Raw genomic sequence first — 22757 nt, forward strand, 5'->3', positions numbered from 1 at the left:
TTGCTCCTCCCATGCCACACCCCCATTAAATAAATTTATACATGACCTACAGAAACTGTTAGGGGTTTCCTGGGGGTGACCTGTCACATGGGATATCTGCTGCAGCCTGCAGGTCTCCTTATTTGGGGTGCCATGTTAGGCTACTTTCACACTTGCGTTCGGGTCTCCGCTTGTGAGTTCTGTTTGAAGGCTCTCACAAGCGGCACCGAACGGATCCGTCCAGCCCTAATGCATTCTGAGTGGATGCGGATCCGCTCAGAATGCATCAGTATGGCTCCGTCTGTCCTCCGCTCAGCAGGCGGACACTTGAACGCTGCTTGCAGCGTTCGGGTGTCCGCCTGGCCGTGCGGAGGCAAACGGATCCGTTCAGACTTACAATGTAAGTCAATGGGGACGGATCCGTTTGAAGTTGACACAGTATGGCTCAATTTTCAAACGGATCCGTCCCCCATTGACTTTCAATGTAAAGTCAAAACGGATCCGTTTGCACTATCATGAACAAAAAAAAAAATTGTTTTTTTTTTTTTGTTCATGTTAATGCAAACGGATCCGTTCTGAACGGATCTAAGCGTTTGCATTATAGGTGCGGATCCGTCTGTGCAGACACCAGACGGATCCGCTCTGAACGCAAGTGTGAAAGTAGCCTTAAAGGGAATCTGTCACTAGCAATTTACCCCCAATTTTTTTTTTATGAATCCATGTTTAACAGAGTACCTGTTTTCCATCTGTCTTGTTCTTTTGATTGTGAGTCTTGTCATGTCTTCAAAAAATCAATTCTTATGATATGTAAATGACGCTGTAAGGAGCCCAGAGGGGCGTTATTCTTTCTCCACGGTGCCCAGGAACGCCCCTCTGAAGTGCCGTGCCCGGCTAAGTTTGAAAACTAATAACGCCTCCAAGTTCATCTAAATCGCCTCCCAGAGGCGCGGCTAAGTGCTCAACACCCCCCTCCTCAGTGCCGCGCTCTGCGGCAAACACCCCGATCCTCCTCTCGCCGGCATCCCAAATCCCGCGCAGGCGCAGTGCCGTCAGTCATCTTATCATAGCGCAGGCAATCGCCGGCACTGCGCCTGCGCAGGATTTGGGATGCCGGCGAGAGGAGGATCGGATTTGGGAGGCGATTTAGATGAACTTGGAGGCGTTATTAGTTTTCAAATTTAGCCGGGCACGGCACTTCAGAGGGGCGTTCCTGGGCACAGTGGAGAAAGAATAACGCCCCTCTGGGCTCCTTACAGCGTCATTTACATATCATAAGAATCGATTTTTTGAAGAAATGACAAGACTCACAATCCAAAGACAGATGGAAAAAAGGTACTCATGGATCCATGTTTAATAAAGTACCTTTTTTCCATCTGTGTTCTTCTTTTCCATGTCAGTCTTGTCCTTTCTTCTAAAAATCGATTCTTGCTGTAAGGACTGGAGCCCAGAGGGGCGTTTTTCTTTCTCCACGGTGCCCAGGAACGGTGCCCCTCTGATTAGTGCCGTGCCCGCCTAAATATGAAAACTACTAACGCCTCCATCATTTAGCTGAATCGCCTCCCAGAGGCGCGGCTAAGTCCTCAACACCCGCCCCCCTCCTCAGCGCCGCGCTCTGCAAACACCCGATCCTCCTCTCGTCGGCGTCCCAAATCCCGCGCAGGCGCAGTGCCGGCGATTGCCTGCGCTCTGATAATACGGCTGAGGGCAACAGCTTCAACATCGTCACTGGGCTCGGCGCATGCCCAGTGACGATGTTGAAGCTGTTGCCCTCAGCCGTATTATCAGAGCGCAGGCGCAGGCAATCGCCGGCACTGCGCCTGCGCGGGATTTGGGACGCCGACGAGAGGAGGATCGGGTGTTTCAGAGCGCAGCGCTGAGGAGGGGGGCGGGTGTTGAGGACTTAGCCGCGCCTCTGGGAGGCGATTCAGCTAAACATGGGGGGGGGGCCCTGGGGAGAAAAGCAGCCGCATAGCCGGCTGCAGGTCATCAGTGGGCGGGGCCTTATCTGCGCTACGGGCCCCCCAGTGCCGCGGGCCCCATAGCAGTGGCGTGGTCTGCCTCTATGGGCGGTACGCCACTGCCTCCATGCCACGCCGCATTGAAGCCGTCATTTCTGCAAAAGGATTCCCTACCAAGTATTGAGTGCAGAACTGAACATAATTATTTGAAGGTTGACTTTTTTTGTATTAAAAACCCTTTTCTTTTATTGGTCGGATGAAATATGCTAATTTTTTTAGATAGGAATTTTGGGTTTTCATGAGCTGTATGCCAAAATCATCAATATTAAAACAATAAAAGGCTTGAACTACTTCAGTTGTGTGTAATGAATCTAAAATATATGAAAGTCTAATGTTTATCAGTACATTACAGAAAATAATGAACTTTATCACAATATGCAATTTTTTTAGAAGGACCTGTATAACCTGACGCTGTGCAATGTCAGCTCATAGTGCAGCATGGGCCTGGAGAGGGCCACGGACCTGTGAGTACAGCGCACCATCTGGGGAGGTAAGCCTATTTAGTTATTTTAGGTCTGATATTGGGGTCTCATATGGGGATTTGATCTGGGGTCTGATATTGGGGTCTTGTCTGAGGTCTGATATGGGAGTCTGATCTGAAGTCTCATATCAGGGTGTGATCTGAGGTCTGATATGGGGGTTTAATGTAAGATCTGATATGGGGGTCTGATCTGAGGTCTGATACTGGGGCCTGATCTGGGGTCTGATGAAGATTGGGGGTCATCCTAGGTGCATCTTATAAAGCTAAAAATACAGTATATTTGTACTGCTCCCCCAGCAGCAACCAATTGCTGTCAGCAGCTTAGCATGCTCAATACTGCTGACAGACTCACTTTAACAGGCAAAAGGAATATTGAAAGAACACTAATCAGTATGAAATCGCAGTGTCAGACAAACCACTATTGTTACGGTATTTAGATTCAGGGCTGGGGCATCAAACTTGAACCTTTGAAATAAGCCTAGCCAGATCTCAGCAGGAAGAGAAATGATGCCAAATAGGAAGGAGGAGGGAACATAGAAGGAGGGTGAGAGCAGACGCCGAATTCCTTCAGCATGTGAGAGGAGCCTGGATGTCATCCACACTACAGAGTTTACAAACATTTATTTGAGAAGAGTGGAGGTCACGTACAGTTGCAAAATACCTTCTATTAAAGGCACAAACATCTCTGTAAGGAACAGGAGATCCCTCCCCCAAAGTAATGCTACGTCAGTATCGCTGTTACAGATCAGTGAGTGTGGACCCACTGTGCCAATGAACTGGTCTGGCATAGGGCTAACCATAAGGTCGTTATTCTGGTGCTATACTGGTGTTCACCCTTTAACCCCTGTACTGAGATCTGGACTTTGCTGCAGGTAAACAACCAGACGGCTACCTCCTAGAATAGTCTCGGTGTAGTTGGCAGCTGACCCACTGGGGTTAGGGATCACCAGAGGCTTTAGGTGCAGAAAACGCACCAAAAACACAGGTACTGTCTGAACAGTCACTTATACTGATTATGTGGTTTTTGGCAGAACTTGACCGTAGGAAACGGCCGGATGGCTGAGATGCAGGGAAACTGCACCACAATCGCAGAAGCAGCCTGGACAGTCTCCAATACTGCAGATAATGGCAACACATGACTGGGGAACTGGGTCAGCTTGCGGGTAGCCGTGGATGCAGGCACAAGGCAGGCAGGAACCAAGACTGTAGCACAGACAGGGTACACAGACTAGGAGAACTTAAACATGGACTTGAACTGAAAGGTGAACTGTGAGGTCAGGAGTGCACAGGCAGGATGGGTACATGGCAGGAATACAGACCGGAACCCAGACTGTCTAACGCAAGAGTCTAACAATATAATAAATAATAATTACATTTATTTATATAGCACCACCATATTCCGCAGCGCTTTACATATTCATAGGGTTCATGTACAAAACAAAATTTACAAACACCTTAACTAGTCACAGGGAACCTTAAAGCTCAGGTACCCACTGGCTAGGGAAGGTTTAGTGAGTGCGCATACTGGCCCTTTAAAAGGCCAGGTGGTAGCACACAAGGCAAGGACACCAGATGGCATGGTGAATGGTGCAGCATCTATGCCCACAAGGGACTGCAGGATCCCCCAACTAAGGAGCGGCGCGCAAAGCAATGGAAGCGAACATCTCCAGCTGCCCTGCCGCCGCCAGAACATTGGATCTGGACAACTGGCTGAATCCCATGCCTGGAAACAGTTTATTGATTTAATTCAAAAATGTGTAATACTTGCTGGGGGTTGAGGCAGTGGAACGTCCCATAACTTAGAGATCGTTGGAGGACCTAATCACAATGGATTGTCCAAGGGTGAGTATCGCTTTAAATACTGTAGCTCTACTGATTAATAACAATACAATGAGGCAGTCAGGTTAATCGCTTGAACAGCATACACCAAGTAAATAACCCAGAGCCTACACTGATAAATACCGAACATGGAGCAACAAAGCAACTTGAAGGCTGGGATCGATTCCAACAATCATCCCATAGTTCATGTTCTCAAAATCCACGTCATACAGAATTTATTTGTAACCCTCTACAGTCCAGCACAAGGGTTTTTGGGAAATGTGCATGCATTTTGACTCTAAGCCACTAGAGGGTTTCACGTAGGAGACTCGTCAAGCAACTTTCCAAGCTGGAGGAAAAGAAAAGAGTCAATTTGCATTCTGTCCCTGCCCACCATGCGTGTGTCAGATCTGGGAAACTATGCAGTTTCAAAGTATAGGAGGAGAAAAACAGCAGGCCGAGTAACCTTTCCTTATAGATGAAGAGGAAATACACGCAATGTGACGATAAGAATAGCAGAAGAGACATTTCTGGGCTGTGTAGATGTGAGAAAGGAAAAATAAGTTCACTTCTTCTTCGAGCAGGTGACGCATGGAAAACAGAAGGTAAGTTTCCCAAAAGCGTATCACCATGTATCTATAGGAGTTTTCCTTAAGAAGGTTGAGGTCTGGGAACCTTCAACGTACATGAGACATTCAATATAGGTGAAGACACGACCAGTCTTTACCAAAGTCAAAGACCTGATCAAGCTGTAGGTTTCTCCTCATAAGTGGTATCACATCAACATGTGGAAGGAGGACTATGTAGCTTCAACGAACGTTTACTGAGGAGGTTTGACTCATCGGGGTTACTAAAACTGATCGGGATAGGGTGGTCGACAATTGGGGGCTGTATTTTTGACACTTATAAGGTTCTGAGACATCTAGATCGCTTAAGACAGATCAGGAGAGTGAACTGTAGAGCAAGCCACCCCACAGACATGCTCGAGGGGTAACTATATAATCTATCAAACTTTAGTTATGTTGAAATTATATTTCATATTTTACCTTATTTCTCTGGTTTTATATGTACAAAATGTAAACAGAGCTGAGGTTGCCATCTGCACAATGTATTGTGGGATCACAATGTGTTATCTGTGGTGGTACCAAAACTTACCACATTATATTGCAGGGGTTCTCTGGGTATTTTTGCTAATCAGTAGTTGGTAATAACCTGTGGAAGCAACATTATTTACATAGTACTTACCCGTCACCTGCATCCGCTAATGCCATCATCTTCGCTGTGCTTCCACAGGCTCTTCCACCAGGTCCCGACTGGAGGTGCCCTCTTCTTTTCCTGCATATGTAGCTTTACAGGAAAAGAAGCTGTTACATCCGGTTGGGATCCAAGTGGAGATGGTGGTAGCAGCGGAGTGGGGTAGGTACTATGTTAAGCATCTTCTTTCCACAAGGTATTAGCAACTATGGATTAGGCTAGTTTCACACTGCCGGCAGAGAACAGCCTGTCAGAGCTATCTGGATCCAGCATTGCCGGACATTACTGGGATGCCCGCCGGCCACATTGACTATAGTGGGGTCCGGTGGCCATTCTGGTATCGCCCAGTAATGCTGGACCCAGAGAGCTCCGGCTGGCGGTTCTCTGCCGGAATAGCCTGCCAGAACTCCTGCCGACAGTGTGAAAGAAGCTTTAACGAAAATGCCTGGAGAACCCCTTTAACCTGAAATGGCCAGGACAACCCACGCCTCATCTCCCCAGTTTTTTCACTACTAGGGTAGTTGACGCTAAAAGGGACATACCCCTATTTTTTTTTGGTAACAAAATCATTCCCACTACTGCAAATTTCATTTTAAGGTGGGATTCAAACAACAATTCCGATTTCTGTCTGCACAACACAGATGTATCTGGATGTCCATATGTTGTTCGTGTGAGTTAATTTTTTTTTGGACCCATTCATTTGACTGATCGAGTCTGATACGCGAGTCAGTCCGCGCCATTAAACTGAAGTGTGGATTGCACCATTTACATTAATGGGGCGGTGTGCAATGGGGGTGCAAGTCTGGAGAGCACACAGATAGAAATTGATGACATGACAATCAGACCTAATTTCTGCAATGGTAGGGGAATAGGGCATCAAAGGGAGGATCTTCACTGGGGACCCCCATCTACTAGCCAAAAAGGAGAGCCACTGTGTTGGGGAAGCTCATATTTTGGAGGACTGTCCTGATTACATGGGTGGTCATGGATCTGATGGCCTGGACGACAGTGGATTTCCCTGGCAATATCAGCTGTTTGCCAAGAACCCGGGCGTTCAGGTGATCAGTACAGTGGTAATATTCTGAAAGGGGTTTTCTCTGATGACCAAAAATACATTTCTTTTCCTGAAAAGTAATGTGGAAAGCTCAGCTCTGCTACATTTGTTGGTTGAAACAAAGTTAATATGTTCCTTCAGAAATGACTGTGAATGTTACTTCCTTCTCTCCTTCTCTGCTTTTCAGACCACTAAAATGTAGCAAATGACAGTGATGAAAATCTGATAAGAAGATTTCCTGCCCTAACAAAGGTAACAATAGACATGTGATGATGTTGATCACGGCCGCCTCATGTTCTGGCCTGGACATGTCACACAGAGGGCCCTTTCACATATGTCCACCGATTCGGCTCAGTTTTCCTTCGGCATGGTGCAATAACTGACCAGGTGCAGCCAGCCAGTCGCAGGGGGTACACGTGAGGTTCACGGTAGACCGATGAGGGGTCAAATGGTATAACACACAGTTCATTAGTTTACTCACGGTTAGCAGATAGCCTCCCTGGGCTGGCAGCACAGTGTTGAGGTGGACAGCACGAAATCCTCTGGGGCACACTCTGTGGTAGGAAGCATCAGCCAAGATGGTGGTTGAGGTGGCCTTGATGTTAAGGGTGCTTAGTGTGCTTGTTGCGGCTGAGTCCTTTGATGATTTTTGTCGTGACACCAGTACCGTTAATGGTGGTACAACCATAGGTAGTAATAATGAGGTAGACAGTGGTAAGATGCAACTCACAACTTTTACTTTGGTGACTTTTCAGTTGCTGTGGTACAATTATGCAGTCTTTAGATGTTACAGAGACGATACTGCAAATCCACTGTTTAAGGCTTGTCAGGTGCTGGGTTGGTTTTGGAGCAGTGGGTTAGGTGTACCTGGTTCCTTTAGATCCCTTGGATCCTATTCCTTGACTTTCCCTACAAGCTAAATTTGTATAGACAGGAAAACTCAACTGTCCCTCAAAAGGTTGGTGTGGCTGCCTGAAGCTATAAACCTCCACCATGCAAAGGTGTCTGTGGCCCTCAATAATGGCTCTTATCACCGATGAATTCCTAGGAATGCTTGTTTCTTTTCCAGGGAGGTTGTCACAACCAGACAGCTGAGAAGCTCTGACAGAGGCCTTTCAGAACCTCCTCCTTGAGTTCTCTTTGTTGTGCTGTTCAGTTCCTCATCTCGTTAGCCTCTCTCAGCTGTCATGGAGTTGGACTGATTGCATCCCTTTAAATTCCGCCCCATAATGCATTACTGGGCGGCTTATACTTCTTCCTGGAGTGTGTGTGCATGCTGATCTTGTTTTCCAGTCTGCTACAAAAGTTAAGTGCTGAACATTTATCTGTTATTTTCTGTTTGCTGGATCCCAGGTGACCCTGACTCCCTCCGTATCTTGGGTAGGGAGCCGGTGGTTGTGTCCCCTCACTATTGTAGGGTGTTCAGGGGTTATATAGTCGAGGTACGTGGCTATGCAACCTTCCACCTCTGGGATGGTTGCATAGGCTGAGCAGCCAGGGAAAGTCTCAGGTCTTGTGCAGGGGTCTCCCTTTTAGTTCCTTAGCTTTGGATCCACTCAGTCATTTATGCATGTTGCTTTGTCTTGTTTCCTGTACACCGTCCGTGACATTATAAGCCGCCAAAACCGTCTCAAGCATGGATCCGGTTTCACTTTTGGCTGAACGCCTTCAGAGTCTTTCATTGGAGGTAGCTGATCTCCGTAAGACTTTTTCTCAGCTTCAAGTGACCGGTTCAGCTTGCGTTCATGGAGTTTGTTCTGAGCCTAAGATCTCGCTCCCGGATACGTTCTCCGGGGGTAGTGAGAATTTTGTGCGTTTTAGAGAGGCTTGCAAACTCCATTTTCGCCTTCTTCCCCATTCCTCTGGTGATGAGGAACGGAGGGTGGGGATCATTATATCGCTGCTCAGGGGTAACGCTCAGTCCTGGGCCTTTTCGCTGCCGGAGGGGGCACGGCCTCTCCGTTCAGTGGATGAATTCTTTTTAGCCCTGGGTCAGATATATGATGATCCGGATCGTATTGCTCTGGCTGAGTCTAGACTACGTCTATTATGCCAGGGTAAACAATCCGCAGAGATATACTGCTCAGAATTTCGGAGATGGGCAGTTGATACTGGTTGGAATGATGCTGCACTCCGAAGTCAATTTTGCCATGGTCTTTCAGAGGGATTGAAAGATGCATTTGCCTTTCATGAGAGGCCTATTTCTTTGGACTCTGCTATGTCTCAGGCTGTTCGTATTGACAGGCGTCTTAGAGAGAGAGGAGAGATGTCCCCTTCCTGTCATACTCAGTCCCAGGACAGTGCAGCAGTCCCATTCTGTGCGCAGGGGTCTCAGTCGCTGTCAGCCCCTTCTGAGCAGGAGCCCATGCAGCTGGGGTTGATTGCTTCTGACAATAGAAGATTCAGCCCGCATGGGAGGGTTTGTTTTTGCTGTGGAGGTATAAATCATTGGGCAAATATTTGTCCCTCTAGGAGATTCAGGCAGTTTTCTGGGAGTAATAAAGAAACAAACAGGAAAAAATCTCTTAAAAATGTTCCGTCTGTTACTATTGGCAGGGTTGAGGCGGAAATTGAAGGTTTTCCGTTTGCTTGTAGTTCCCGTTTTGTCCTGCCTGCTAGCGTGGTGCTAGAGAGCAAGAGCATTTTTTGTGAGATTTTTGTGGATAGTGGAGCAGCGGTCAATCTCATTGATAATCAATTTACGATAACTCATGGTTTCCAGGTGCGCACTTTGGGAAAGGATATTCCGGTTTTTGCTATTGATTCCGCTCCACTTTCTCAGAAATCATTAAAGGGCATAGTTCACAATATCCGTTTAATTGTGAGTGATGCTCATGTTGAGGATGTGTCATGTTTCGTCCTTAGCGGTTTGCCTACCCCTCTAGTGTTGGGGCTACCCAGGCTCACTAAACATAACCCCACCATTGATTGGCAAGCGAGGCAAATAAATGGTTGGAGTGACTTTTGCAGAGAGAATTGCCTCACGACATCTGTTTCTGAGGTTGCTACTAAGACTGTACCATCTTTTCTCTCTGAATTTTCGGATGTCTTCTCTGAGAGTGGAGTTCAGGATTTGCCCCCGCACAGGGAATACGATTGCCCTATTAATCTCATCCCAGGCGCCAAACTGCCTAAATCTCGTTTATACAATCTTTCCCAACCTGAGCGGATCGCTATGCGTGCTTATATCTCTGAGAGTCTGAGAAAAGGACACATACGACCCTCGAAGTCACCTGTTGCCGCTGGTTTTTTCTTTGTTAAGAAAAAAGATGGTTCTTTAAGACCTTGTCTGGATTTCAGGGAGCTGAACAATATCACTATTCGTGACCCTTATCCGCTTCCTCTGATCCCGGACCTGTTTAACCAGGTTGTTGGGGCTAAAGTCTTTTCCAAATTAGATCTAAGAGGGGCATACAACCTGGTCAGGGTCAGAGAAGGGGACGAATGGAAGACGGCCTTCAATACCCCTGAGGGCCATTTTGAGAATTTGGTTATGCCTTTTGGTTTGATGAATGCCCCAGCCGTTTTTCAGCATTTCGTGAACAGCATTTTTTATCATTTGATGGGAAAATTTGTATTAGTGTATTTGGATGACATTTTGATTTTTTCTCCTGATTTCAAAACTCATAAGGAACATTTACGTCAAGTCTTGCTCATCCTGCGGGAGAATAAATTATATGCGAAACTGGAAAAATGTGTGTTTGCGGTTCCAGAAATTAAATTTCTGGGGTTTCTTCTCTCCGCTTCTGGTTTTCGCATGGACCCCAAGAAGGTCCGCGCTGTGCTTGAGTGGGAGCTTCCTGAGAATCAGAAGGCGCTGATGCGTTTTTTGGGCTTTGCTAATTATTACAGGAAGTTTATTTTGAATTATTCCTCTATTGTTAAACCACTCACTGATATGACCAGAAAGGGGGTAGATTTTTCTTCTTGGTCAGTAGAGGCCCGTAAGGCTTTTTCTAATATCAAGGAGAGTTTTGCTTCCGCTCCCATCTTGGTGCAACCTGATATTTCTTTACCCTTCATAGTCGAGGTTGATGCTTCTGAGGTGGGTGTGGGGGCGGTCTTGTCTCAGGGTTCCTCTCCTGCCAAATGGCGACCATGTGCCTTTTTCTCGAAAAAACTCTCCAACGCAGAGAGAAATTACGATGTGGGAGATAGGGAATTGTTGGCCATCAAGTTGGCTTTTGAGGAATGGCGCCATTGGCTAGAGGGAGCCAGACACCCTATTACCGTATTTACTGACCATAAAAATCTGGCCTACTTGGAGTCAGCCAAGCGTCTGAACCCGAGACAGGCCAGATGGTCTTTGTTCTTTTCTAGGTTTAATTTTGTGGTCACGTTCCGCCCTGGAGTTAAGAATGTGAAGGCAGATGCCCTGTCACGTTGTTTTCCGGGAGGCGGGAATTTTGAAGACCCGGGTCCCATTTTGGCTGAAGGTGTGGTGGTCTCTGCTCTCTTTTCTGAATTGGAGGCAGAGGTGCAGGCAGCCCAGTCAGAGGCTCCTGATCTTTGTCCTCCTGGGAGGTTGTTTGTGCCTCTCGCTTTAAGACACAAGATTTTTAAGGAACACCACGATACGGTCCTTGCTGGGCACCCGGGGGCAAGAGCCACACTGGATCTCATCGCTCGGAGATTCTGGTGGCCTGCGCTTCGTAAGTCGGTTGAGGGTTTTGTGGCAGCCTGCGAGACTTGCGCTCGTGCCAAAGTCCCTCATTCACGGCCATCAGGTCCTCTCCTTCCCTTACCCATTCCTTCCCGTCCTTGGACACATCTGTCCATGGACTTTATAACGGACCTGCCTCGTTCCTCGGGGAAGACTGTGATTCTGGTGGTGGTGGACCGTTTCAGCAAAATGGTGCATTTCATCCCTTTTCCTGGTTTGCCCAATGCTAAGACGCTGGCGCAGGCATTTATTGATCCCATTGTCAAATTGCACGGTATTCCTTCAGACATAGTCTCTGATAGGGGCACGCAGTTTGTTTCCAGATTCTGGAAGGCTTTCTGTTCTCGCTTGGGGGTTCGGTTGTCATTCTCTTCTGCTTTCCACCCGCAGTCGAATGGCCAGACGGAGCACGTCAATCAGAATCTGGAGACATATCTGCGCTGTTTTGTGGCGGAGAATCAAGAGGATTGGTGTTCTTTTTTGTCCCTTGCTGAGTTTGCTTTAAATAACCGTCGTCAGGAGTCCTCTGATAAGTCACCATTTTTTGGTGCATATGGGTTTCATCCGCAGTTTGGGACTTTCTCGGGAGAGGGGTCTTCTGGTTTACCTGATGAGGACAGATTCTCCTCGTCTTTGTCATCTATTTGGCAAAAGATTCAGGATAATCTAAAGAGCATGAGTGAGAGATATAAGCGTGTGGCAGATAAGAGACGTGTGCTTGGTCCGGACCTGAATGTTGGTGATCTGGTGTGGTTGTCTACCAAGAATATCAAATTGAAGGTTCCCTCCTGGAAGTTGGGTCCTAGGTTTATTGGGCCTTACAAAATCCTGTCTGTCATCAATCCTGTTGCCTACCGTCTTGATCTTCCTCAGACTTGGAAGATCCATAATGTTTTTCATAAGTCCTTATTGAAACCTTATGTTCAACCCATTGTACCCTCGCCTTTGCCTCCTCCTCCGATTATGGTTGATGGGAATCTTGAATTTCAGGTCTCTAGGATTGTGGATTCTCGTCTTGTCCGCGGTTCTCTTCAGTACCTTGTTCATTGGGAGGGTTATGGTCCTGAGGAGAGGATGTGGGTCCCAGTGACGGACATTAAGGCCTCTCGTCTCATCATGGCTTTCCATAGGTCCCATCCTGAGAAGGTGGGCTCTGAGTGTCCGGAGTCCACTCGTAGAGGGAGGGGTACTGTCACAACCAGACAGCTGAGAAGCTCTGACAGAGGCCTTTCAGAACCTCCTCCTTGAGTTCTCTTTGTTGTGCTGTTCAGTTCCTCATCTCGTTAGCCTCTCTCAGCTGTCATGGAGTTGGACTGATTGCATCCCTTTAAATTCCGCCCCATAATGCATTACTGGGCGGCTTATACTTCTTCCTGGAGTGTGTGTGCATGCTGATCTTGTTTTCCAGTCTGCTACAAAAGTTAAGTGCTGAACATTTATCTGTTATTTTCTGTTTGCTGGATCCCAGGTGACCCTGACTCCCTCCGTGTCTGGTGTAGGGAGCCGGTGGTCGTGTCCCCTCACTATTGTAGGGTGTTCAGGGGTTATATAGTCGAGGTACGTGGCTATGCAACCTTCCACCTCTGGGATCGTTGCATAGGCTGAGCAGCCAGGGAAAGTCTCAGGTCTTGTGCAGGGGTCTCCCTTTTAGTTCCTTAGCTTTGGATCCACTCAGTCATTTATGCATGTTGCTTTGTCTTGTTTTCTGTACACCGTCCGTGACAGAGGTAAACTCTTCTCCTACTGGTCAGGGATGCAAGTCTATAGTCCAGCTACAGAAGGTAAACGCTCTTCTGCGCCTAAACATCTGAGTAAACACCTTCTAGCGAAGTTGGCTCCACTCACTAATCTGTGTTGCAAAGTCTTCACTCTATCTTTCCTCCCACAACTTGATCTGACTACCTCAGATCTGCTCTCTGCTGACTACATCCTAGTTACTCTGATCTGCCTTGACTAATCTGTCTCACTAGGCCTGACTTAAGTGTATATATAGGACCTGCACTTTATCCCCATCTAGTGGTGGGATGAAGAAATTGCACCTAATAGGCCTGTTAACAGGGATTTTGCAGTTACACAAATGAAAAGTTATACATAACAACCAAATGCTTGTAATAATATAAAAAGTGCTTTTTAAAAGCAGTGCACACACAAAGATAGTGGGACGCTGCACAGGGAATCATTCCTATTCAAACAGAACATCACGAGTGATGCCGGAGGCCAAATAATGCTGGAGGGGAAAACGCAGCATGCAGCATTTTTCTGTCTGGTGCTACAAGTGAAAGAGAACCCAGGGCTGGGCCCACAGATTCAGAGGGTACATGATGCCACACAGACACAGGCAGCGGTTCTTTTACAACACTTGCGTTTACTGAACAGTTATAGTGAACAAGTAGCTGAGCATACATAAACAGAATGGTAACAGAGCATAAACACACAGTAAGGATAATACTGCCTAACACTAACCCAGTACTTGCGTAATTTTCCCCAATGTCCATAAAGCAGCCTGGCTGCGCCTGAATGTTCCTGAGCAAGCTTTAATGTTGGGGTGCACCCTAAGTATTGCGCAATACTATTTGTAATCCAAAGAAGGTGAAGTCTTTATCCTGCAGCTTTCATATAGGTCCCAAAGAGTCACTGGAACAGTGCAATGTAATGTGACGTGGTGAAGCCGCACTTACAGCTCCTTGGATACTTGGGCGGACTCTTGGCGTTCTCTCCCTGATCCACCGGTCCACTCAGAACCGGACCGCACAGTCACATGATTCCCTGGGGCCGACGCTACAAGTGTCTCCTTGGGTCCGTCTCCCCTGTGAGCCGCAAATCCCTTTTCTGGCTCCACAGGGGTTCTCTCCTGAAGTCCTCAGCAGCATGAGACAGCACTCGCCTCTCCACTTCCTGCTCTGCACCGGAACTTCTCCCCTGCCAGGGAGAGTGTGATGCAGTAAGTTAATGTCTTAGTGCAGCCTTAAATCTGCTATTACAGTTCGCTATCAATTCGTGAATAAATAATGAATGGGCTGGCACTCACTATCCAGTACTGTATGGATTAGGAAAAAAGTATTAAAAAAAACCTGTTGTAACATTTATATAAAACAATTATATTTATTAAATTACCCCTATACATTTAATAAATATAATTGTTTTATATAAATGTTACAAGTTTTTTATACTTTTTTCTTAATCCATACAGTACTGGATAATGAGTGCCAGCCCATTCATTATTTATTCACGAATTGATTATTTTGACTTTGGGTGTGTCTAGAGGTGTGTGCACCTATTCCATGCCGGGGTGTAGTTGAGCCACTGGATACAAATCTTTTACAGTTCACTATCACCCTCCTGAGGGTCCTACTAAGTCTCAAAATTTACATTATTTGAACTTTGAAAGGTAAAACATATATAAACCTTTCTATACTGAACAACTCCACTGTAACTTTATATGTACTTTGTCGCCATCTACTGACAGAAGAGAGAGATTGCAGGAATAATACACTTTGCATTCAATAGCATTTGGTGAATCATGCCTACACCCTTAGACTAGTCTATGAACACCAGACCTGTGCACATGGACATATATCGGTTGGGTCCTGCTCCACACATAAAAAAAACTGACACATGTGCACCCAGCCTTACAGCGAGGGGAAGTTTCTTCATCATTTATCCGCCTCTCACACTTTTATCTGCGGCATCAGACTTGTTCTTGGACTTCCCTAAAAAAAGGTGACACAGACTGTGACTGTAGTAACCACAGCGGCCCTGCCACTAAACTTGCAGTGTGATGTACTTTATTACAGATCAACTATACAGGTAGCGTAGATTTGTATGTTTCTATGCTAGATCATGCACTGATGCCTACTTTTACAGTCATGCCAAAGTCACAACGATATGAATACTTAAGCTGCTTTATTTGGGTATTTCTTTGCAATTGTACCATTCAACTTGGCTACTTGGCACAAGTTCCTTGTGATACAACAGAAGTTAATGGCGGACAAGGCAATCACGTGACAAAAGTTGCCTTAAGTGTGGGAATTTGCATTCTGTCTGCAGCCTACGCCATCATTTAGCCTGGGTCTTTGAAGTATCTTGTATCGGTGGTCAGAGTGGTATCAGAGTGAGGTGTAAAAATACAGTTGTGGTTGCCTGAAGCAGGTATCAGTATTGGGTATACTGGTCAGTTATCAAGACCAAGTATCAGAGTCAAGGTCAGATATGAAGGACAGATATCTATGATGGTGGGTACCTGTGTCAGGTATCAAGGTCAAATATTGGAGTCAGGTATCAATGTCGGGCATCTGACAGGTATCAAGGTCGAATATCAGAGTTGGGTATCAATAGTTTGTATCTGTGTCTGGTACCAAGGTCAAATATCGGATTCAGGATCAGGTATAAAAATTGGGTATCTGTGTCAGGTATCAAGGTCAAATAAAGTCATATCAAGGTCTAATATCAGATTCAGGCTCAAATATCACTGCTATCAATGTTGAATATCTGTTTTAGGTATCAAGGTCAAATATTAGATTCAGGGTCAGGTATCAATGTTGGGTATCTGTATCTGGTATCATGTTCTAATATCATATTAAAAAGTTCAGATATCAGTGTCAGGTATCTGTATCCGGTATAAAGGTATAATATCAGATGCAGGTGCAGGTATCAATGTTGAGTATCTGTATCAGATATTGAGGTCTAATATCAGATTCATGGTCAGGTATCAATGTTGGGTATCTGTTTCATGGATCATATTACAAAGTTTCTTGTGGTCGCTTGTACTATTGATTTATGCAATGTTGTGTGAAAGTTCAATGACTTTTTGAGCTAGGATACCCCAGGAAAGGTGTGCATGTTTTTCCTTACATGCTAAAAAAACATCTTGAGACCCTATCTAAGGTTTTCATGGACAGAGTAAAGAGGTGTCAAGAGTTATTGTCAGGTGTCGGGGTATAGTATCAGGGGATCAGAGTCAATGTCCAGAATCAGGTATAGGGTACTATAGGTAGTAAAGAACTTGTTATTTTCATGTGTGACTCTGATACTTGAGGATATCCTAATATGGACCCTGTACTCTCATACCTGGAGATTGTCTTGAAGTTGTGTACATTTTGTCAGCCAGGTCAACCCAGGAAAAGTGTGCTATTGTTTCAAAGGGGTTTCCAGCATGAGATAAAGCTAGACCCTACCTAAGGTTTTCATGGACAGATTTTATTTGGTCGCTTTCATATCATAAGTGTCCCTCAATGCAACAGGATGCCCAACGCCTCAGATCAGGATGAGGCAACATGAAGGTCCATATCCTCAACAAGAAGAATGTAGTGCATCGTGAAGGGGATTGTTCCAACAAAAATAAGTAAGGATAAAATCTGTAACATATCAAATCTGGGTCTCACCGCCAAGGCAATCATCTACAAAGCAAATTAACCTTCAGTTGGGTCTCAAACTCATCTGAGTATTAACCTAATGTTTTCCGTGTCCAAAACTTTTATGCAAAATGACATTCCAACAAATATTAAAACTGATCTATCAGGTTTGAAGAACGAATCAAATCTCTTGGCCAGGCAGCATGTTCACTGTGACAATGCGAATCCTGCCCAAAATTCTGTAGTACTGTACCTACACAATTTCGACAGTCTCCCCTTTCTTAAGAAAATACAGTCAGCTCTTATGCAAAATGTTTAAAACCAGTCCAAACCCACAACTATAGCTGCAATACTCTTGATGACGGGAGGGGGTGTGCCCCTCTCTGATACAATATTATCGCGCTCCAATACTAGACCAGCTAAGCATTGGAAAATCCAAATTGTGGATTAATATAGAAACCCAATTACAGCCAGTGTGCTTACAGCTGCATCCCTATTTTCTAAGGGATGATAATAAGGGAACTGCATGCAGGGCAATTCCCTCATACACATCTGCTGTATTTATTGCAATCTGCAGCCAAGGCAGAATATAGACTGCTGTAAATATTAACCTGTATTCTGCTGAGGGTTCGCATCTATACAATGGGAGGAATGCAGAATCTATCATTCTCTCACTGTACCATGTGCCAGCTATAATACTGCTACTTTCTTACGGACCTAAAAGCTCCTGCTACCTTTACACCTCCGCAGCTACGCCCTTGCCAGCAGCGTGCTCCACAGGGCAGTCACGTCTTCCTGTTTCCTGGTAAGGATTGAGCAATGATCTCCGGCGTGGTTTTAAAAACTAGAGATAATGAAGAACATCTGGTCCGATGACGAGGACTCAAAAACACGGATATCAGTTCTGCAGAACTCTGCCAGGAGTCAGTAATACTAGGAGCCAAGGGAGGATTATTATACGTATTATTATTGCAGGGTATTTTTCATATAAATTACAACAAATGGCAGAGTTTAAAAGGAACGTGTCGTCAAATCTATTGTTTAACCCCTTCACAACACAGCGATTTTCCATTTTTGCGTTTTTGTCTTTCACTCCCTGCTTTCCTGGAGTCTTAATATATTTTTTTTAAATGTTTCTATTTACATAGCCGTATGAGGGCTTGTTTTTTGTAGGACAAGTTGTACTTTTTAATTGCACCATTTAATTTTGCATACAATGTAGTCGGAAGCTGTAAAAAAAAAAAAGTGCAATTGTAAAAACAAACACACAATTCCGCCACACTTTTACAGGTTTCATTTTATGGTGTTCCCAGTGCGGGAGAACTGACCTGTAACCTTCATTCTCTGGGTCAGTACAATTATAACGAAACCACATTTAAATAGTTTTTCTTGTGTTTCAATGCTTTAAAAAAATAAAAACTTTGGGACAAAATAAGTTGTTTTTTTTTTTCTTTTCTTTGCCATAGTCTGACCCCCATATCTTTTTTTTAGATTTAAGTTTGTGAGAGAGCTCAATTTATTTTGCGGGGTGATCAGTAGTTTTCATGATACCATTTTGGGATGTGTATGATATTTTTGATGACGAGATGAAAAAAGCGGCAACTTGTCTATCTTGATTTTTCCATAATATTTAAAAATAAATTTTCCTTATTTTTTAACTTTTTTTAAGCCCCCCTAGGGGACCTGCACATGCAATCTTCAGATTACTTCTCACAAACACTACTGTGTATAATTACAGTACTGTAAGGGACATTCAGTATATTCCTATTTAGCACTGCCACCAACAGGCGTCCATAAGAACATACCTGTGATAGGCCTGGTAGCCTCCAGTCTATCACCACCAATGAACAGCTTCCTCTATCTCAGCACGGGGAAGCTGTTAGGGCCGCGGGAGCTCAGTGGGAGTAGAGTGGATTGTATGCGAAATCTGGTCAATAAATTGGCCTGCTGGACAGATGACACGTATTATCCACCTGGTCCCCCCTATCTTGATAGTTTTCCTGTAATGTGAGACTTATGATATAAGCATAAATAAAAGTTGTATAAAAAAAATATAAAAAATTTCTACAAAGATCACAAAAAGTTGCAGGACTTAAAACAAATAGCACAACAGTCAGAAAACATAAGTAACTGAAGTCTCCTCTGCAATTTAATGGTTAAAAATGTGATTTTACTTGGGCAAGCCTTACATATTAGAGGCGGGCAGGGGCACATATGCCATGAGGCGAGTTGAGCTTCTCTCCTCAGGTGACACCACCTAGTGGGAAGGGAGGGTACAGCTGAATTTCAACTGCCAGATCCTTTTGTTCTCAGGGAGATAATACACTGCCAGAAGTCTGCAACTGGAACACCTTAGTGAAAAAACAAACCTTTACCGCTCCACGTGTTGTTACCCAGCTTTCCCAGAGTCCTGAGAGGCAGCATTATAGAAGGGGTCATGTATCACTGCACAAGTGAGCAGATTTGGTATTAGCCTTGGAAAGCTTGGTGACACTTGTAGAGAGTTATGAGAGCTCTAATTGTGGTCCTATTCGTTGTTACTCAGCTTTTTCAGAAACAGATATAAGGAAGAAAATATTTAGGATGACGATACATCTAGAATGGGATTTTTAACAAGCACTTACAGAATTGCTATGTATTTGCTAGATTCAGAGCTCCCTCTAGTGGTTGAATGTACTCCCATTATAACACCACTCACCACTAGATGGCAATATTATAGATAAAGATTAGGGATGAGCAAATCGGCTTTGGATGAAACATCCAAAGTCGATTCGCATAAAACTTCGTTCTAATACTGTACGGAGAAGGAGCTTCGTACAGTATTAGAATGTATTGGCTCCCATGAGCCGAAGTTATTACTTTGCGAGACTTCGCATAATAACTTCATAAATCAATTTCTACTGTAAAAAAAAAATTCCCGAACTAGGGTTCGGTTTCAAGTGGTACCTTGGAACCGAACTCGAGATCGGGAAATGTTTTTTTAGACTTCGCAAAGCAATAACTTTGGCTCATCGGAGCCAATACATTCTAATACTGTACAAAGCTCCTGCTCCGTACAGTATTAGAACAAAGTTTTAAGCGAATCGACTTTGGATGTTTCATCTGAAGTCGATTCGCTCATCCCTAATAAAGATTATAAGGCAGGTTAGAGAAAAAGCTTCTATGTCTGCACTGAGCTTTATTTGAAGGGGACCAAAACCCTGAAAAAAACATAAACCATACAAATACATTTAATCTACAGTCCCTGTCCTTGGTCCCCACAGGGACTTTTTCTCCCAGTCCCCTGAAAGCTATCATCAGCCTCCCTGCCTTGCTCATTACACTCCAGTTGATTTCATTTCACTCCATTTACCCACTAAGACAGAGCTCAGCAGTGCAGAGAAGTGGTGAAGGACCTGAGTGATGTCACCATGTGGGTGGAGCTCCTGTGCTGTATGTGAAAGTTTAGTGATTCCCTTTGTAAGTTGTCAAATACTAGGAGTTGTAGTTCTTTCTTTATACTCACTCCCTGTAATGTCCTCTGATAGCCCATAATGACATCCTAGAAAACCTGGAAGTTGTAGTTCTCTTCTATTAAATCCCTCTCCATATAATGGCGGCCACTGATGCCCCACAATAATAGTTTGGACTTGCTGGGACTTGTAGTTCTGTCCTCTCCAGGAAATGTCTGGACATGCTAGGAGTTGTAGTTCTATCCTCTTATACCACTCTCCCTATGCCCCATAATAACAGTCTGGGCATGCTAGGAGTTGTAGTTCTGTCCTCTTTTTTTTTTTTTTTTAAAGACTATGCATCCAGACTCTTCATCTCCAGCGGCACCTGACAACGGTCCATTTTTAAGCATCTTTAAGCCACTGTATGACATCCATCTGAATCAGCCATTTAACGTATATGTCATGTGTATACGTTAAACGTAGGATCTGGATGGTGTGAACACAGCCTTACATGCTTGAGTAATAACGAATATCACTAGAGGAAGATGAGGAGATTCCTTCCAACAAAATACTGTATGCACACTCTCTGTATAGACAAAAGTTATCCACACTAAACCCTGCACCAACACCTCCTGGCTTATGTGTACCAGCATGAGAGGGGGAGAAGGCGGGGTACGGACATGGCTACAGCTTGAGAGAACAATGCACTGCTTTTCTAGTTTAATTTTCATGGTCTGACAAAACAACAGCAAGGACACATAAGAAGATTATGTTACATTCTGTTGGTTGTTCTTTTTTTGTGTTTTGGATTCCGGCTTTAAATCCCCTTTGATGACTCCATTGCATTATAGGACTGTGACTAAGCTTTTAGGGAAAATCTAATGAAAAACATTTTCAAGCAGCGCCCACTAGGTGGAGCTCAATGCAAAGAGATGTACATAGCTTCCATTTGAGTCACTGTATAAGCTCCTGTGCTCCCCCTAGTGGTGGCTGCAGGCAGACAGTTTTATAATACACAGTATGAGGGAAGCCATAGACATAGATCTGTATGGGAAATACATAAAGAAATATGGTGTTCGGAGCGTCATATTTCTGAAGCACCTGTTACACTTTTCTTTCCTTACATTTTTTAAATGAACATATCTTCCAGTTAATAACGAGCAATGATACATTCCTGATTAATCGGGGGTCTTACACTTTTTGCTCCACGTTGCCTTGGATTGATTGTCACACGTGTACTGGATGGGGCAGGGAGGGACCATACTAAGCTTTGCCATGGATCCTATGAGATATTTGTACACCCCGTTCCTATGATAACATCTAATACATTTTTCTCAATCCGCAGGGTCTTTATAAACTTTCATTGATGTGAAGACAATGGCAGCCTCACAGGTGATATCGGAGATTATACAGATCAGCTTGATCTGGATTACATTGACTGCACCAAGTCGCGGTAAATTCTCTGTTCTTCTTGTATGCTTCTGAATTTAAATGGTTTAGCTTTTAAGTACAGTTTTTTTTTCAGTGTATATTGAAATTAAATTTCTAACATATTTTGTGTTTACAGTTTTATTTACAGTTTACCTTTTTAAGATCCCTGCTTATTGTCAGTGAACAGGAGCATTCTTGTTTACATCCAGAGAACTAATACTTCTCACAGATGACAGTTGTCTAAACATTGTATCAAGTCTGAACACATAGACCCCCCACATGAACCTCTGTCCTTTGCTGCTGATGATTTGCAACAATGTAGCAGTGCCGTTAAGGATCCATTCACACGTCCGCAATTTTGTGACCCATTCATTTTTATGGGGCAGCACGATGTGCTGCCCGGATCCGCACTTCCGGGTCCGCACTTCCGGGTCCGCACTTCCGGGTCCGCAATTCCAATCCCGACAAAAATAAAACATGTCCTATTCTTGTCCGCAATTGCGGACAAGAATAGGCATTTTCTATTAAGTGCTGCCGATGTGCGGTCCGCAAAATGCGGAACGAACATCGCCAATGTCCGTGTTTTGCGGATCCACAAAACACACACGGACGTGTGAATGGACCCTAAGGCTCTGTTCACATCTGCACTCGAGGTTCCTGTGTTGCAGATTTTTGCCTTTTTTGACAGTGTTTTTCCCCTCGAAATGACAGGCACCAAGGAAGAACCCAAGAGACCCTTCTGTTGACGTAGACCACCTTGCTGGCCTAGATTTCGTTTTGTGCCGTGCTTCTTAAAGGGGTTGTCTCATCTGAGACATTGGTGACATATCACTAGGATATGCCTTCAAAGTCAGATAGCTGCAGATCCCACCTCTGGGATTCACACCTATCTCCAGAAGGGAACACCCAAAAGTGAGCAGAGAGCAGCTGTGCACATGCGGCTGCCCCCAATTAATTTCTATGGGACTCCAGATAATAGGGAAGCATGCTCACTTACTATTTTTGGAACTCCCATAGAAATAAATGGAGAGCATGCTGTGTATGCGCGACGCACCCTTCCCCACTTTCCGCAGCCGATTTTAGAGATAAGTGCAGGTCCCAGAGGTGGGACCTGCACCTATCTGACTTTCATAGTTTATCCTAGTGACATTTCATCAAAGTCCCAGATGACACAACCCCTTCAATAATTTTGGCGCATGATATACCAGCATATTATTTTGTATTAAATAGGAGCTGTCATCTCTCCTGACATGTCTGGTTCTGTAACTACTTGC

The 22757-nt window shown here is 44.7% G+C and overlaps 1 protein-coding gene across 4 annotated transcripts in view; it reads left to right on the forward strand.

Moving 5' to 3' along the window:
- Positions 1–4674: 4674 nt before the first annotated feature.
- IL4R (interleukin 4 receptor) overlaps positions 4675–22757 on the forward strand; it is a 39767-nt gene continuing 21684 nt past the window's right edge. Inside the window, exons 1-3 of one of the 4 annotated variants that reach the window (XM_044304046.1) lie at positions 4675–4901; positions 6792–6856; positions 21398–21505. In XM_044304046.1, coding sequence (XP_044159981.1) covers positions 21430–21505 — 76 coding nt within the window. In that variant the 5' untranslated portion in view covers positions 4675–4901; positions 6792–6856; positions 21398–21429. Of the gene's footprint in view, positions 4902–6145; positions 6221–6791; positions 6857–21397; positions 21506–22757 lie in introns of those variants that run through there. The other 3 variants (XM_044304043.1, XM_044304044.1, XM_044304045.1) reach the window with 3 other exon arrangements.

The sequence above is a fragment of the Bufo gargarizans genome, chromosome 8 (genome assembly GCF_014858855.1).
Source record: "Bufo gargarizans isolate SCDJY-AF-19 chromosome 8, ASM1485885v1, whole genome shotgun sequence".
Classification (NCBI taxonomy): domain Eukaryota; kingdom Metazoa; phylum Chordata; class Amphibia; order Anura; family Bufonidae; genus Bufo; species Bufo gargarizans.